General features: G+C 34.5%; 2 protein-coding genes across 3 annotated transcripts; one reads left to right on the forward strand and one right to left on the reverse strand.

Annotated features, from left to right (window-relative positions):
• Window positions 1-297: 297 nt before the first annotated feature.
• LOC108450062 (uncharacterized) lies at window positions 298-2186 on the forward strand. Of its 2 annotated transcripts, XM_017747503.2 has the most exons (3): window positions 298-367; window positions 545-717; window positions 1637-2186. In XM_017747503.2, exons 2-3 carry the CDS (start codon window positions 558-560, stop codon window positions 1897-1899), a joined length of 423 nt encoding a protein of 140 aa, XP_017602992.1. In that variant the 5' UTR covers window positions 298-367; window positions 545-557; the 3' UTR covers window positions 1900-2186. The 2 variants fall into 2 exon arrangements, with proteins under 2 accessions (XP_017602992.1, XP_017602990.1); XM_017747501.2 differs by lacking the exon at window positions 298-367 and having other exon boundaries at window positions 508-717.
• A 1224-nt stretch (window positions 2187-3410) lies between these two features.
• On the reverse strand, window positions 3411-14846 carry LOC108452965 (V-type proton ATPase catalytic subunit A). The gene is made up of 20 exons (XM_017750789.2): window positions 14441-14846; window positions 13398-13524; window positions 13167-13222; window positions 13005-13061; window positions 12730-12841; window positions 12613-12650; window positions 12018-12119; window positions 11865-11921; window positions 11469-11540; window positions 11288-11389; window positions 11137-11199; window positions 10922-11054; window positions 10598-10704; window positions 5523-5717; window positions 5298-5384; window positions 5062-5166; window positions 4663-4760; window positions 4462-4540; window positions 3947-4035; window positions 3411-3812 (listed from the first exon to the last, which is right to left on the reverse strand). Exons 1-20 carry the CDS (start codon window positions 14516-14518, stop codon window positions 3698-3700), a joined length of 1872 nt encoding a protein of 623 aa, XP_017606278.1. The 5' UTR covers window positions 14519-14846; the 3' UTR covers window positions 3411-3697.
• Window positions 14847-17260: the final 2414 nt, after the last annotated feature.

A 17260-nucleotide genomic window follows, 5' to 3' on the forward strand; every position in this document is an offset into this window, starting at 1 on the left:
TGCAATCTCTGTTTCGTTTTTAATGCTTTCTGAGTCTGACAAACGTTGAGGAATGGATATACTATGGGGACCCACTCCACAATCCAAAGGAAATTGCTTCAATGGTCGATATGTGAGTTAAGGTACCAGAATGATTAGATTTTTTTTTAAGGAATTGAATTTAAGATTTTTTATATAATACAGGGTAAAAGTTAGATATTAAGCCTTTAAAAACAAGGCCGTGGCCCAACCCGAAAAGTTAAAACCCACTCAATACAATCATGTAGGTGTCATATAAAATCCCAAAGGCCAAAACCTCGAACCGGGCAAAGAAGTTTCAGTCTCTTCTCTCCTAACCTTTCCTTTCGCTTGGAGAGTCGGATAGGAGGTATATCGCTTGTTTTCAAGATCTTCAAATTCAATTTCAAATTTGACCATCCAAATATTTATTTCTTGTCAAATCGAAATTTCTAACCCATTAAAGGTGAGATGTTGATTTGATTTTCGCTTTCCTTCTTCTTGTTTTAGGGTTTGCAAATTGATGTTAAATCGGAATCGCTTTCAGGGGGAAAGGGAAAATGTCATCATACGAAAACGTTGTAGGTGGGAAGCTGAAGCTCAAGGGAAAAGCCTTGGATGTTAAGGCTGGTGGAATCAAGAAGAAAAAGAAACATAAGAAGCAGATTCAACATGATGACCAAATTACCCAGAACGATCCCTCTGATGCCGCTTCTGCTGGTTTGTTTTCGTTTCTCCCTTTTTGACTATGTTAACTGGATTCGGGTGACTGTCGTCTATATATCCAACATGCTATGTTCAATTTTTTCTTTGTTACTCATGTTCAATTATGGGTATGTGTCGATTCTGAGTATCAAAGGATACTTCAAAAAAAAGGAGCGGAGCGACATTGCTTTTTCATAATATGACAAATTTTATTTTCCTTTTGTTTACTCAAATTTATTACGTTTATTGCAATGTTGATACTGCTTTTACGTGAAGGAAAATCCCTATTCTCTAAAATGTTCATGCTTTGTTCCCGTGAAAATCCGCTAAAACGTATTAGCGAAACATAATTCTTAGTCTTTTTGCTGGTTAAATGGCTTTTAAACGTGCATTACTGAGACATTCAAATCTGTATGGCTGCATCCATGGTCCTTTTGCTTGACTGGAATTAAGGTGAAGTGGTGTTATAAATGGTACAAAGCGCATTCTAGGCACCATTAATTAATAAACTCAAAAGAGTTGTCTAGTTTATTCTTCTATACCTGCGATATTTTCTTTTCTTTTTGTTTGGCCAAGATGCATGATTTTATGGTTTCATGTCTTAAAGAAATCAAAGAGAACACAATCATGTTGCCTTTTTTCCACGTTTAAACCCTAAAGTGCTTTTGTTGTCTGGTGTAGCTGTGCTCACCTTAAAAACACTGGAACGGACTAGAATTTCTACAGTTATATATACGGATGTGTATATATGCATACATGCGTACATGACTATAACATTGTCTTGTTTATACACAATTTTTTTGACTCAGCCTGCTTGTATCATGTTACACACTGTTAATTTATTTGGTTCAACATTCTTCCATGTTTCCATTATTAAGTTCCGCATATCATAATTGTTTCTAAATCTTATAATTTTAGCCGGTACTTGACATAGGTGAAACCACAGAAGTTTCTGTTGATCCCAATGAAGAAGATATCAACAATGCGGAGAAGTCAAGTGGGGAGAAGGCGGCTCCTCATTATGATGATCATCTTACCCCAGCAGAAAGACGATACATTGAGCAGAGGGAGCAACTCGACGTTCATAGGTTGGCTAAGCAAGCTAATAAATCTCACCGTGATAGAATCCAGGATTTCAACCAATATCTGGCAAACATGAGTGAGCATTATGACATTCCGAAAGTTGGTCCCGGTTAATTCAGGCAACACCAAGGTAATCTTCTCAGTGGTTTTGGAAGGAACTTCTTTGTGTTATGTACCAAAGGTCAACAATAGAGAACTGCTTTGTTTTATGGAGGTTGTTTGATGGTATATCACAGATTATGCATTTAATTTGTAGTTGCTGTATTCAATCTCCATCACTTCCTGCATTTAGTTTGTAGTTACTGTTTTGTGGAGGCTATATGTTTTTACTAGCGCTTGCCATCATGGTCAGTACGAATGGTACTGTTTGGTTCAATTTTGAAAACTAAGTTTGTGGCTAACGTGCTTTTTAGTTATTTAGAAACTGAACTGAACACAATAGATAATTGGAATCAGCCGTAACGAATTTCATCGGTTTTAAAAATCTCTTTTTTCTTGGATTTGGTCTGAACTACTTTAGATTTTTCAACTTATGAAAATCAAATAAGACCAAATACATTCAGGTAGCATTTAGGAACTAATATTTCAGAAATTGGATTTCAAAATAATGTAAATTAAGTAGTAAATTATATTAAAATATAACATTTATTATCAATTCTCTGAATTGTTAGAAGCCTAGTAGTAATGAATAAAATTTTAAAACTTTCTTTTAATTTGACAAATCCATATTTTGTATTTTTCCAATATATGATACATTAAAGTTCAATTAATTTGTTTACTTCATTCTTACCATGACCCTTTTGAGTTCATTATAAGAATTGGTGATTCATCGTGTTGTCACTTAAATCAGTTTTTTTTTTAATTTTCTCACAAATTACCAGTTCTTTTTTTTCGATTAAGACTATTAAGTTTATGAAAATAAAAATAAAAACATTACTTTAACTTAGTTTTTCCTCTAATGTTTTTAAATCATAATGAATATTTCTATTTCTTAAATAATAAATTTTGAATGAGGAAAATTACTTTCTTTTTATAGTCATTGTGAGCAAACGCTCAAAGGTTAAACGTAGAGAAGAGTAATGATAAGAGAGTTCAGTTTTCAAACGGAATTGAGATAATTTAACACAGGAGAGATTCATATCATCCATGGAAGCAAACAAGCAAACAGAGGAGGCAAAAGCTCTCTTAGACATGGAATGAAGACAAAGCTCCCAAAAAACAGACAGGACAAAAACCTCACAAATGCGAAGGAGAACCAAGCTCACAAAAAAGCAGCAAGGGAGATCGCTCCTATTCAACAATGACCAAATAGGTTGAACTAATAATGCACAATACACATCACCAATCCAGCAAAAGAACCAAGGGTAAACCTATTTTCATCTTGTTGGCAAAAGAGATCTATCCCAAGAGTCATAATAATAAGTTTAGTGGATTTCCTTCTCTTTTTTGGGGGGGAGGGGGGAGGGGCAAATGGATGTAGCAATTATTAGATCAAAATTTAGGTTTCGTTTTTTTATCCTAAAAATTTAGAATTACTTCGGGTTTTTGGAGTACTGTCAATTTGTAAACCGAAAAAGCAAGAGCAGGCACAGCCACTCTTACCCCAGCCAAACTCAACGAAGAAATTAAATAATAAATGAACATTTTTATTGCAAAAAATACATGAAATAATAAATTACGGTTCCAATCTCCTGCTGTCAAAAAGGGAAAGTGCAAACAATAATAATACATAATAACGAATTCAAAGCTAGAGCACTATAGAATTCAGGCCAACAGAAGCTAAAACGCCTGCACAACATGCATCTACCCAGATAAACAAGGACACACGGAAACAGAGAAAGCGAGAGCCTAGTGATTTAAGCCCAACAGTAGAAACATTGGGGCCAGGAAAGTCAAATATTTAAACTTCCGTTCACCTAGTCTCATCCTCCAGTGCACGGAAACCAGCAGTCAGATCCTCGTTAAGCTTTTTGAATTTTGCCACGAGAGCTTCTTCTCCTTCTGCCGGGTCTTCAAATTTTTGCGAGCTGTGATGTTGAGATATTGACACATTAAGCACGGCATTCCATTGGTAGCCAAAATTCATATAATGCTGAAACAGTAAATTTTGTTTTCCCAGCCTAATTTTTCCTATCATTTCTGTCACAAAGCTTCAACTTACACTAATCGATAAAAGAGATCTCCAAGACGATGCTTGATAAGACTGTATGTTATCTTCTGACCATCCATACCAGCTGCTTTCTCAACTGCCTGCACATGGAAATTGCACTACACATTAGTCTCACAGACTCCAGTTGGTACACCAAAACGTAATAATTGTATGCAAAGTAGAGCAAGGAAGTAGTGTAGACACCAAAGTGTTTGAAATATATAAAGCTAGAGGCAAGATACATGCTTGAGGTATATCGGTCAAAGAAAACAATTGCTTGACCTACTTATCTACAATTCCAGAGGAAACACACACACACAACAAGAACAGCAACAAAAGGACAAAAAGCTTTACCCCCATAAATATTTAGAATTTAAAATACTAACTTCCATGAACTTTTCGAGGAAAAATAGCATGGTAGTAACCCACTTAAAAGAGTTGTCGTTCCCTTTTTCCTAGCTTTTCCAAATAACTTACAATGGCCATAATAGAAATTGAAAGAATGGAAGAGAGAATAGGAACTTTACCTGGTTGGCCAAAGCATTGAAATGAACAATGTTGCGCATCATCCAGACGGACTTGTAGAATGGGCAGAACTTATCATATCTGTCACAACAAACCCAAAACCATGTGCGTAGAAGGATTATCATACAAAGACAAAGACATTGATACAATGATAGTACTGAGATAATTTTCTGTTATAAAACACAGTAGCAGCTGAAGCTTACGGAGTAAAAGCATTCTGAGCAAGATAATCTTCCCTTAAAAGTTTGGCAGTTTCAAGTGTGATTTTGTCTGTTTCAGCTAGAGCATCCTTTCCGACAAGCTGTAATAGTACAAATTCCAGTGAGTGTTGAAGTGAGACAGAATAAAAGATGGTGCTAAACATTTGCAGTAGTAAGCTACATAAACTAACACTAACATTACAAAATAAACATATTATCGAAAGCAAAAAAAGGACGGGACAAGGAAAAAGTAACATTATGCTCTGTATGATTCAAGCTTTGTCAAAAGTGACATACAGAATTCAAACTTATACATATCTAATAATCTCCCTCTTTCAAGTCCTTATGCAGTATAATAGCTCCATTTCATCCAAAGACCCATCGCAAAATAAGGAAGCATACCTGGACAATTTCATTCAGATCATCTTCTCTCTGAAGAACCTCTCGGGCTTTTGTCCTGATGCTAATAAAATCTGGATCAAATTTCTCATAGAAACTTTCCAATGCCTGCAAACACAAGAGAATCAACCATTGAGGACTGGTGTCACTCGGAAAAAAAAGGCCAGCTCGGGAAAAGAATAAATGGAAAATGTATTTTGGGAAAGTTTAAACTAAGAGGGATCAGATTATGAACATACCCCCGAATACTTTGAGTATGAAATAAGCCAGTTGACAGAAGGGAAATGCTTCCTCTGAGCAAGTTTCTTATCAAGACCCCAGAAAACCTAACATTCAAACCAACAAGGGATACATGCTAAGTTTTCGCTGTATATAGGTACAACATTCATTCAAGCTAAAAGGTAGCAGCACGGACAAGCTGGCACCTTTATAAGAAAATAATGAACTGCTTCTACCATGTATACCTGGACAATACTGAGGGTTGCGGACGTCACAGGGTCAGAGAAATCTCCTCCAGGAGGAGAAACAGCACCGACAATTGTGACACTCCCTGTACGTTCTGGTCCACCAAGGCATTTAACTTTCCCAGCACGTTCATAGAAAGAGGCTAGTCTTGCTGCCAGATAAGCCGGATATCCACTATCAGCAGGCATTTCTGCCTGCAAGACAAATTAAAACAGAAAACAACATTAGCTTAATAGAAAGAAAGCTGAAAAGCAAACAGAGTGAATATAATAATTATAAGTGTAGGAATATTCTGTAAATATTTTAGGAATATTTTGTAGATATTTTTTTTATTAAAATCCCTTATTTTAAGGGATCATATCTCCAAAAAAAAAAAAAAAAATACTCTGATTTCTACATGGTATCAGCTTAGGTTACGATTTCTTTTTCAACCTAGACCATGTCCGAAACTCCTTCTCCTACTTCGGAGATTACTTCAAATCCAGAAATTTTTTCTAGTTCCGATGCTCCATCAGATTCGTCTGGTCTGACTATCACCTGCCATCGATTGAATGGCAACAATTTTCTTGAATGGTCCCAATCGGTTAAGATTTTTCTCTTGGGCAGAGAAAGATTGGACTACGTTACTGGTGAAATCAAGAAGCCTGCTGTGACTGATGCTGGTTTTGCTAAGTGGATGCGTGACAATGGTCAGGTTATGACTTGGCTCCTTAATTCCATGACCCCGAGTATAAGCAGAAACTTTCTTCTTTACACCACAGCCGCTGAAATTTGGAGTGCAGTCCGCGAAACCTACTCTAGCACGGATAACATTGCTGAATTATATCATGTTGAAGATCAAGCAGCCACTCTTAAACAAGGAACCATGCCTGTTACTCTCTACTACAATACCCTTACTGCTCTTTGGCAACAATTAGATTTGTATGCACATTATGATTGGGTAGATCCAAGAGATGCTGCTCTTTATCAGCAAATTGTTACTCAACGAAGACTTTTTCAATTTCTCCAAGGCTTAAATAAGAACCTGGACGAGGTTCATGGCGGTCTGGCTATTTCTCCTCTTCCCTCCCTTCGAGAGGCTTTCTCTATGGTCAAGAAGGAAGAAAGCCGAAGGTGTGTGATGCTATCTGATGAACCATCTTCCACTTCTGAAAGATCTGCCTTATTGACCCATCAATCATCTCCCTCTTCCAAACGGGGGAGACCTTGGTGTGATCATTGCAAAAAGCCCGGCCACTCTAAGGAGAAGTGTTGGAAGCTTCATGGTAAGCCTCAGGACTGGAAGTCCAAGCACTCTCGAGATAATAAATCAAGCCTTGTTGCCACCTCTGTCACTAGTTTCACTAAAGAACAGATTGCTGAACTTCAAAAACTATTTGGAAAGTTTCAAGGGACTTGTGAGGGTAATCTGGTCATAAAAGATCCAGAAGGTAACCTTTCTTCTCTGCATTTTCTCCTCCCAGTTGACTCCTAATTGGATCCTCGATTACGGTGCTACTGGAACATATGATGTAACAAGGCATTGTTTCACAATTTTTCCATACCTTTGGTAAAGTCATCAAAACGGTGATGGTACCTTGTGCAAAATAGAGGACATGGCATCGTTATTCTCAATGAACAGATTGCACTTAAAATGTTCTCTTTGTACCAAATCGGCGTGCAATCTCATCTCTGTTAGTAAATTGTCCACAGACTTGCACCGCTCTGTAATTTTTAATGATCGTGATTGTACTTTGCGAATCGAACTCGAAGAAGATGATTGGTAAGGCCACTTGCATAATGGTCTCTACATCCTCCTACCTCTCCTAAAATCGAGATCTCCAAGTCATTTACCGCTTTAGGAAAAGTTGATACTGTTATGTTATGGCACTTTCGTTTAGGCCATTCTAGTTTCCAATACCTTGCAAAATTGTTTCCTGCTCTATTCATTAATAAAAGGCCTAATTCTTTTTCTTGCAAAGTTTGCTCTCTTGCCAAACATACTAAATCATCTTATTTTCCTTCTACATACAAGCCTTCTTACCCTTTTGCTTTGATCCATAGTGATATTTGGGGCCCTTCTCGGGTGAAGAATGCTGATAATTGTAAGTGGTTTATCACTTTTATTGATGATCACAGTGGGATAACTTGGACTTATTTGCTGAAAGATAAATCTGAAACTGCTAGTGTTTTTGTGCAATTTTATAACATGGTTCTCACTCAATTTGGGTCTAAAATCCAGCTCTTTAAATCGATAATGGCGTGAATTTTTGCTAGGTCTTTAGGTGATTTTTTTAAGGAAAAAGGCATAGTTCAGATTAGTTCTTGTGTTGGAACCCCACAGCAAAACGGCATTGCCGAAAGAAAAAATAGGCACCTTCTTGAAGTTACTCGTTCTCTTCTATTTACCACTAATGTTCCTAAATATTTGTGGGGGGAAGCCTTATTAACTGCCACATATTTAATCAACCGGATGCCTAGTAAGGTTTTAAAATTTCAAACGCCTCAATCTATATTTTTGCAGCACTTTCCTCATTTTAAGCCTATCTCCTCCATTCTGCCACTTAAAATTTTTGGCTGCACTGTTTTTATCCAAAATATTACTCCTAATAAGTCCAAGTTGGATCCTAAGTCTTTAAAATGTGTATTGGTTGGGTATTCTTCACTTAAGAAGGGTTATAAATGCTATCATCCTCCTTTTAAACGATTTTTCACCACTATGGATATAACATTTAATGAGCAGGATTCCTATTTCACTCAGGCTGAAATTCAGGGGGAAACATGGAGTGATTTTCAGCCACAACAGGTATCTCCTCCTAATCTTCATTCTCAACCTTCAGAATTGCCATCTTGTTCGCCATTACCTGCAGATCTGTCACCTGTGAATGCTCCCATTGATTCTCTTGTAGTACCTATGACTAATTCACCTACACCCACTTTAAACACTCTTCCGAAAATACACCTACTCCAATTGACGGTCTTCAAAAACACCACCACCCAAACAACTTCGTGTCTACACAAGAAAAAGAAGACATATCCACAGAGACTGTTTTGCAATCGATTCTTGCCGAGAATTGGATTTGGGTCCAATTGCCGAAATGGAAGAAGAAATCAAGAAGTCCACTACTCTAGATGACTTTCCTATTGCTATTAGAAAAGGGGTTAGACAATTGCACCAAGCATCCTATTGAAAAATTCTTGGTTATAATTCATTGATGCCGTCTTTTCAAGCATTTACAGCAACTTTGGATAAAGAACGAGTTCCCACAAGCATAATCAAGCTCTAAAGGATCCAAAATGGAGAAGGGTGTTGAAGAGGAAATTTGTGCGCTAGAGAAAATGCTACTTGGACCATTACGGACCTTCCTCAAGGAAAAAAGGTGTCGGTCGTAAATGGATCTTTGCTGTAAAGTATAACTCCAATGGCGATTCAACGATACAAAGCTAGACTAGTGGCGGAGGTTTCACGCAAACATATGGGATAGACTTCACGAAACTTTTGCACTGTGGCAAAGCTTAACACTATTCGAGTACTCCTAAGTTTGGCTGTAAATTGCGATTGGAAATTACACCAACTTGATGTAAAAACGCATTTCTTAATGGCAAGCTTGAGGAAGAAGTCTATATGCAATTGCCACGGCTCAAAGTCTATTGAAGGTAGCAACAAGGTTTGCAAGCTCAACAAGTCTCTATCTGAGTTAAAACAATCACCCGAGCTTGGTTCGAGAGGTTCACTAAAGTCATTCTTCAAAATGGCTACAAGCGATCCCTTGCCGATCATACGCTTTTCATCAAGGTAACTTCTACAAATAAGAAAGCTATCCTAATTGTGTATGTGGATGACATCATTCTTCTTGGAGATGATGAGGAAGAGATTAGCAATTTGAAGAAGTTGTTAAGCAGGAATTGAAACCAAGGACTTGGAAAAGCTAAGGTATTTCCAAGGAATGGAGGTGGCAAGATCAAAAGAAGGACTTGTGATCAACCGGAGAAAGTATGTACTTGATTTACTCAAAGAAACTGGTTTTCTTGGTCGTAAGTTACCGATACACCAATGGAGGCAAACTTGAGATTCAATAAAGAAGATGAGTCCTTAGTAGACAGAGAGAAATTTCAAAGGTTAGTTGGGAAACTAATCTACTTATCCTTGACAAGGCCGATATAGCTTTTCCGTAAATGTGATAAGTCAACACATGACTAATCCTCTTGAAGAGCATATGGCAGCAGCAAATAGAATTCTCAAGTACTTGAAGAAAACTCCAGACACGGCTTAATGTTTAAGAAGACACAAGACGAATCATTAAGATTTTTACAGACTCTAGTTGGGCTGGAGATCTCACTGAAAGAAGATCCACTAGTGGGTCTGCACTTTTGTTTGGGGTAACCTTACAACTTGGAGAAGTAAGAAACAATCTGTTGTTTCAAGAAGTAGTGCTGAAGCTGAATTTAGAGCACTAGCTTTGGGGATATCTGAAGGAATTTGGCTACTTAAATTACTAAAGAACTTGGCACAAATCAGGAGGATCACTTTGAAGTTTTGTGTGATAATCAATCGCCATTCAGATTGCCAAGAAACCAGTTCAACATGACCGAACAAAGCATGTTGAAATTGATAGGCATTTTATTGCTGATCAAGTCAACAAAAGACAGCCACTCTTTCTTACATTCCTTCGAAGGACAGATTGCGACATTCTTACCAAGGCTTTGCCAAAACCTGTGTTCAATAAATTCCTATTCAAGCTGGGATTATACAATGTATATTCTCCAGCTTGAGGGGGAGTGTAGGAATATTCTGTAAATATTTTAGGAATATTTTGTAGATATTTTTTTTATTAAAATCCCTTATTTTAAGGGATCATATCTCCAAAAAAAAAAAAAAAATACTCTGATTTCTACAATAAGACACCGAAACAAACGAGGAAAAAAATCTATTTTTATTGATGAAGTGAAATTAGATGTAGAAAGCATGACCAAATAATAATTATTGAATATACTGCTGAATGATAAAACTTAATAGCACGCACCAAAGTACTGCACTTTATGAAAGTGTATACAAATAATTTTCATTAGTGAAATTCTGTTAAAAGAGTTTTACCAGCCGCCCAGAAATTTCACGCAATGCTTCTGCCCAACGAGATGTTGAATCTGCCATCATACTAACATTGTAGCCCATATCTCTGAAGTATTCAGCTATAGTGATCCCTGCAAATAAAAATAAAATAAAAGTTACTGGCAGCATGATCATTTCAGAATACATGATGATGATAACAGTAATATTTAAAAATAAAAAACTCATTATCATAATTTATGAAAAATAAATTACCCAAACATAACAATAATACACTCATTGCACTAGAAGTTACTCTTCAAGCAGTTATTCAATATGCAATTGATATGATTACCAGTTCATAGCTTTTACCAGTATAAATTGAGGCTTCACGAGCAGCCACAGGCATGTTAGAAGTGTTAGCCACAAGTGTTGTGCGCTTCATGACCGATTCTTCACGACCATCAGGCAATGTCATTGTCAATTGAGGGAAATCCATAAGAACCTAAAATAAATAAACAAAGAATCAGGAGACAAAAATCCCAGAGATTGATTAATATTTCAAAGACAAAAGATGAAAATAACACCTCAGCCATTTCGTTTCCTCGCTCTCCACAACCAACATAGACAACAGCATCAGAATTAGAGTACTGCACATGATCAGAAAAATAAACACAATGAATATCTATGATAGGAAGAAGCTGAAGCTCACTAAAAAACATTTATATAAAACTTTACCTTGGAAAGAGCTTGACTAATCACAGTTTTCCCACAGCCAAATGCACCAGGAATGGCACAAGTTCCACCAAGAACTGAAGGGAATAGGGCATCAAGTACACGCTGATAAAAAAAAAAAATCATCAGCAAATCACATCTTTTGAAAGAAACATCAACAGAAACAACCCACAACAAAACTTACCTGTCCGGTAAGCAGAGGAGTATCTGCAGCAAGCTTTGTTGCAACAGGTCTAGGTGTACGGACAGGCCATGTCTACAAACAGATGTAGCACATTCCGTGTTAAAAATTTGAAAGTTTTAGAAACATGTAATTAGCAATTTATCAGTATTGGAGGCAAAGCATTGACCTCAACTAAATAAACTAACCAAAACCAACATAAAGTGACAAAAAAATTAACAATCAAAAACCAATAACACAGCTTAACCTTACTAGGTACCAGTTGGTACAAGAGATGAGCAGACCCACCCAACAATTTGACTAAAGAAAAAACAAACCGAGCCCAAAACCTAGACCCTACTATTGTCACATAGAGTCATGGAAAATGTCATGATATGAAAAAAAAACCAACCAACCAACCTGAAGCATGGTGAATTGCTTTTTGACACCTTGAAACTCAAGTTCCAGCACAGTATCCTGCCATGAAGTAAAAGGATAAATTATAGCAAAAAGAAAGTTTTTGCCACATTAAAGTGTCTAAAACGATATGATATAAAAGTTAAACAGCCGAACCTTCAATGAATATTGACCAGGGGGAGCTATGTAAGTGATTTTTCCCATTGCATCAGGAGGAAGGGCAACATGATGTTGCATCAAACTGTTCTCAAAGACGGTCTGCATTTGAATTCCAAAGTATCAATATAAAGATCTTATAAGAAATAAAAGAAAAAAAATGAAGTGACAACATCCTATTTCGTCTGAATTATAGGTATTCAAGGGCCATTTTTTACTGTTAAAAGATTTAAATCTTGAAAAAATCATTTTATTAATATTTATATTTTATAAATAAAATTTTAAAAATTAAATGAACAATAATTATAGAGGCCAAATTGAAAAAGAAAATCCATCCCCATCCGAGCCAGGCTAGGCAGGTAAATTCTAACCATAATGGTGATCTGATTATTTTCCAATTTCAGGGAAACTATTACCAGTCTACGAACATGGGGTTACTGTGTTACCCAACTGAGCATTTCATCTCGTACTAAGGTTTCACCTAAGGATACTCGGGTGCCGAGCACCTTGATAGTGCATTGTAATTACTAATTCTGCTTACTTCAGGAACCACTACTATAGAATATAAATAACAGCACAAGGCCATTAAACTTACAGCATAAAGGTCGCCACCAGTTAAAAGGTCCCCCTCACCTGCAGGAAGTAAGCATTGTATTGAAAACCAACATCACAAGCCATTCTCTATTTAAGTTGCACTTTAAAAGCTCCATACCTATTTTTTTCGGCTGAAATTCCCAAAGAGTATCTTTGTCGAGAGCCGGGACAGAGACTCCACGAGGGATATATACATCACCTGATCTTTTAGCAATAGTTTTCAAAGGCCTCTGTGCCGGATATAGCATTCAAACAAAAGACGAGCAGATATAAATTAATAGCAAGTACATGATAGCATAGCTATTAACAGGTTAGTCGGTTTTAGTGACAAAATAAACCAGGGAAAGACCTAGTAATATAAGAATTTAAACTGCATGTGAAGTATGCTTGAACCTGAATTCCATCAAAAATATTTCCCAATATTCCTGGTCCCAACTCAACTGACAGAGGCTGCAACATCAACATATGATTATAAGTTTGAAAATAGAATCAACACTGTCAGGAACTTTAAGTGTAAGTTTTAGAGTGGTTTTAAAACAATAAACAATAATACACCTTGTGTGTCCGCAGAACTGGATCATTCACCATCAGACCAGCCGTTTCTTCGTAAACTGAAATAAGAATAAATTGAAAGTTTCTTATTAATTTTCTGCTAAGTATCCTCACTATAGCCACTAGAAATTCTTACTTCTTTTTTACGTACATACTATCTTTCCAAGAAAACAAAGAGCATAATTAGGTGACATCTTTAACAGAAAAGGCTAATGTTATTATTAATAAAAAAACCTTGGATTGTTGCAGAGTCTCCTTCCAACCGAATAATTTCACCAATCAGATTGTCATGACCAACACGGACTAATTCATACATGGCAGCACCAGCCATTCCATCTGCAACAACGACTGGTCCTGACACCTGCAATGTGATAATTTAAGCGGAAAAACAATGAACAGAAAAAGATAAAATGCATTAACCCACCTATTTCAGTAGGTTGGTAATCAATCAGAAAAGAGATTCAAGTTGATAAAATAAAATTTTAAACATAATACGTAAGCATCATGATCCTTTTCTTTCTGGGAAATGAAAAATTGAATATCAAGCAATTTCTTCAAATACACAATTACTTATATATCCACATCTTTTTTTTTTAAAAAAAGGCCGGTTTCTCATTTTGTATTATCATGGAATTCATAATTCTGAACCAGGCTTAGCATCCGAATCAGGTAGATCATTTTAGTTCACATTAAGCAACGGAAGCAACTCAAATGAAAATATGAAACAGATCGCAACATTTCTTACCACTGGTTTAACAAAAGCAACAATAGTTTGACAAAATAAAGTCATTGGAAACCAGAAAAGGAGCTAATTTTTTGTATTACCAAAGCTCTAACCAAAAAATTTACACAGGAATAAACGAAATCAGAAGAAAGCTAATAGACCACAAAGCAGTGAAAGCGGAATACTCGTGTAAAATGACATCTAGATCAGTCCAAATTCATTGATCATACATTACAAAGAAAAAAAGGAAAAAAAATCCTCAGAAAAAATGTATCAAAGTTTTCAGATCATTATAACTGGTATTAACAAAAGAAACGCAGATCAAGAATATTAAAAAAAAAAAAAACTTAAAACTCAATTCCAAGAAATCAGATCAAAAAATCATAAAGCTCATAAAAACGTCTAAAATCAACTAAATCAAAGAAATTAAACTAAAAGGATGCAGATCATTGAATAAAAACTTCGAAACACACCCTATTGAAATCAATCCGACGTTAAAAACAAATCAAAATGAGGTTGGAAAGGTTAGTAATCATAAGAGGGGGTAATTCACCTTACGAACATAACCGAATTCACTCTCTTTCTCTGAATCCTCAAACGTCGTCAATCTGGCCCCGTAAACTGCCGGCATTTTTTTTGTCCCTTTCTTACTCAGATGAAATTAGACAAGAATGAAACTTATCCGATAAAGTTTTGATCGAGCGAAGGAGTTCAGCTTGGATATTTTAAGATCTGATGAAACTAGTAGAGTCGATTCGATTATAGTAGAGAAGGAAAAAAAGATGCTAAGTATCTTTCAAAACCCTAGAGGCTCAATCGAGAGAAAAATGCAGTGATGCAAAGAAAAATGACTACTCTCGGAGAGAAGACAAGAGAGAGAAGAAGGTGAATTATGAGATTTATGATTTATGATGATGATACATACTTTATTTATTTATTCATTTACTACCTTCAAAAAAGTAATTTAGTTCAGTACACGGGATTTTTTGTGTTTTGGCTGGAATTTTATTATGTATAAATATTATGTAAGTGCTTGGTTTAAATTTTATAATAAAATCTTATTTTTCAATGGTGGTGGATACTAATTGATTAAGAATGTAGTATTCTTTTATTTATATTTATAATTGTATTTGCACAACCCTTTAAAATTTTAATTTAATTTTAAATTAGTTGCATGTTTTAAAAATTTATTTGGAAATATATGTTACATATTTAGTTAATTATTATAATTAGTGTATCCTATTCCATTAAATGCAATTGAAAATTCTTGTAAAAGTTGAGAATTGAGATATTTAAGAGGACTAATTAGCACCCATAATTTTCATATTTTCCTTAAAATGTAATTACACTATATCAAATAAATTTTTTTATTTATAATGTAATTATTACACTTTTTGAATTTACAAACAACAATAATGATGAAAATATTCATAAATATATGGTTATACTATCTATAAAAAAACAGTTAAATATTAAATAGAGAGAGTAAAACCATGTATTTAACGAAATCTAAAAATATCGGAAAGGTGAAGTATAGATGAGAAATGTAGTCCATAAATTTGGTAGTAACGTGGATACGTAGGGAAAATGCAAAGGTAGTTTCCTGAAGGTCGGGCCAAAGCCTATGTGTCACTCTCACTCTCACTCTCGCTCGCGTCGCATCTTAATTTGGATGGGAGAGTATTGCTGTTTTTTTGGCATTTTCTTCTTTATTACCATTATTTATTTAGTTCTATGGTTCCACCCTTTGTCCACTTCTTTTTCTTTTTTTTTTCTTTTTCTGAAAGTACAGTTTGTCGAACTTTGGATGGAGTTTTAAATAGTTTTTCTTTTATATTATTTAATCCATTTATATTTTAAAGTATTATTTAGTGATTAAAATTTTATTTAATTTTAATAATAAGGAGGATTGTATTTTCACTCATTTAATGACAAAAATGAATAAATTAATTACAATTATTATGGATTTTGAAACCAACAAATTAATTATGTTCAAATTTATGTTTTATATATAAATTATAAAATAATCATTCAATTATGTCTTTTATTCTATTTTGATCACTTAATTTTTTTTTGATTTACTGGCTAAATTTTTGAAATTAAATATTTTAATCACTTGAGCTGATGTAGGATTTTTAATTGTACTTTTACTCAAAATTAGCTCTCTAATGTTTACATATTCTATCAATTTGATCATGAATATAAAAATTCAACAATTTTAGCTATCAATGTTTACAAAACTTGTTACTTTAGTTCTAATTCTAAAAAATTTAATGAAATTGACCCTCAACATTTATAAAATTTGTCAATTTAGCCCTACTCTAAAATTTAAAAAAAAAAATCATTTTTAGCCCTTATAACCCAACAACTAAACTATGTCAGATATTAAAAAAAAAGTATCCTCTCTCAAACCACTTACAAAATAATTTTAAAATGTTGGGATAAAAAACGAAAAAGTTAATATCCAAAAGAAGATAAAGGCATTAAAAACATTATTTGTCCAGGTAGTAATGCAGCTAATTATTCTAAATAAGTTCCATACTGTTTTCGTCTAACGTGAAGCTTAAATTATAGTAAAAGAAATTATTGCAATTGAGGAAAACAAGGATATTGCTTGACATTTTGGCTTCATCCCTTTTTACATTAAAATATATTTATAAATTTATTATTTTGTTTATTTTTATTAAAATGTTATTTTTAATAGCTAGTGTCACCTGATACATTGGCAACAAGTCCGTTCTTAATATTTTTGGGACTCTAGGTGAAACAATAAATTGGAGTCCCTTTTAAAAAATATATCAAATGTAATACAATAAATTAAAAACATAAACTAGTAATAAAATAAAAAAATTTGAACCCCTTTTATTTTAATTTCTTTTTTTTACTTGTAATGAAACGCCAATCAGAAAACATAAAATGCTGAAGATTTTTTTTTCACGTTAAAAGTTGAAGAATTTTTTTGGGCCCCTTCCAACCTGGGCCTTCATCAACTGCATTCTCAAACTATTCTAGGACTGGGCTTGATTGGCGACACCTAATTTTATTATAGAAAACATAGTATTCTTGTAATTAATTTACCACCTATCTCATTTTGCAATTAATTTTTTGTATTATTTAGATAATTAAAAAACCTAATAATTTAAGTTACTCAAATTGCCCTTTAAAATTTATACTCAGTGAGCATTCGATAATTCCTATTGGTTTAATCAACTTTTATTAAATCAATTTTATGGATTATATTTTATAAAAAATTTAACTTGATTGAATCAAAGTTGAATAATCAATCTAACTAAATTGATTTTAGATTAACTAGTTTAGTTGATTAATTAATTTTAATTATTAACCTTGAATAATATATATAAAAACATATTAA

Source organism: Gossypium arboreum, chromosome 5, assembly GCF_025698485.1.
Source record: "Gossypium arboreum isolate Shixiya-1 chromosome 5, ASM2569848v2, whole genome shotgun sequence".
Classification (NCBI taxonomy): Eukaryota; Viridiplantae; Streptophyta; class Magnoliopsida; order Malvales; family Malvaceae; genus Gossypium; species Gossypium arboreum.

Excerpts from the sequence above, each read along its gene's own strand:
- LOC108452965 (XM_017750789.2), bottom strand. The coding sequence starts at position 14,518 with ATGCCGGCAGTTTACGGGGCCAGATTGACGACGTTTGAGGATTCAGAG. Across the intron at positions 13,062-13,166 it reads CAGTTCTGCGGACACACAAG|CCTCTGTCAGTTGAGTTGGG; the intron begins GTGTATTATTGT and ends TTGATGTTGCAG. Across the intron at positions 5,718-10,597 it reads GTGAAATTTCTGGGCGGCTG|GCAGAAATGCCTGCTGATAG; the intron begins GTAAAACTCTTT and ends TTTGTCTTGCAG.
- LOC108450062 (XM_017747503.2), top strand. The coding sequence starts at position 558 with ATGTCATCATACGAAAACGTTGTAGGTGGGAAGCTGAAGCTCAAGGGA. Across the intron at positions 718-1,636 it reads CTCTGATGCCGCTTCTGCTG|GTGAAACCACAGAAGTTTCT; the intron begins GTTTGTTTTCGT and ends TACTTGACATAG.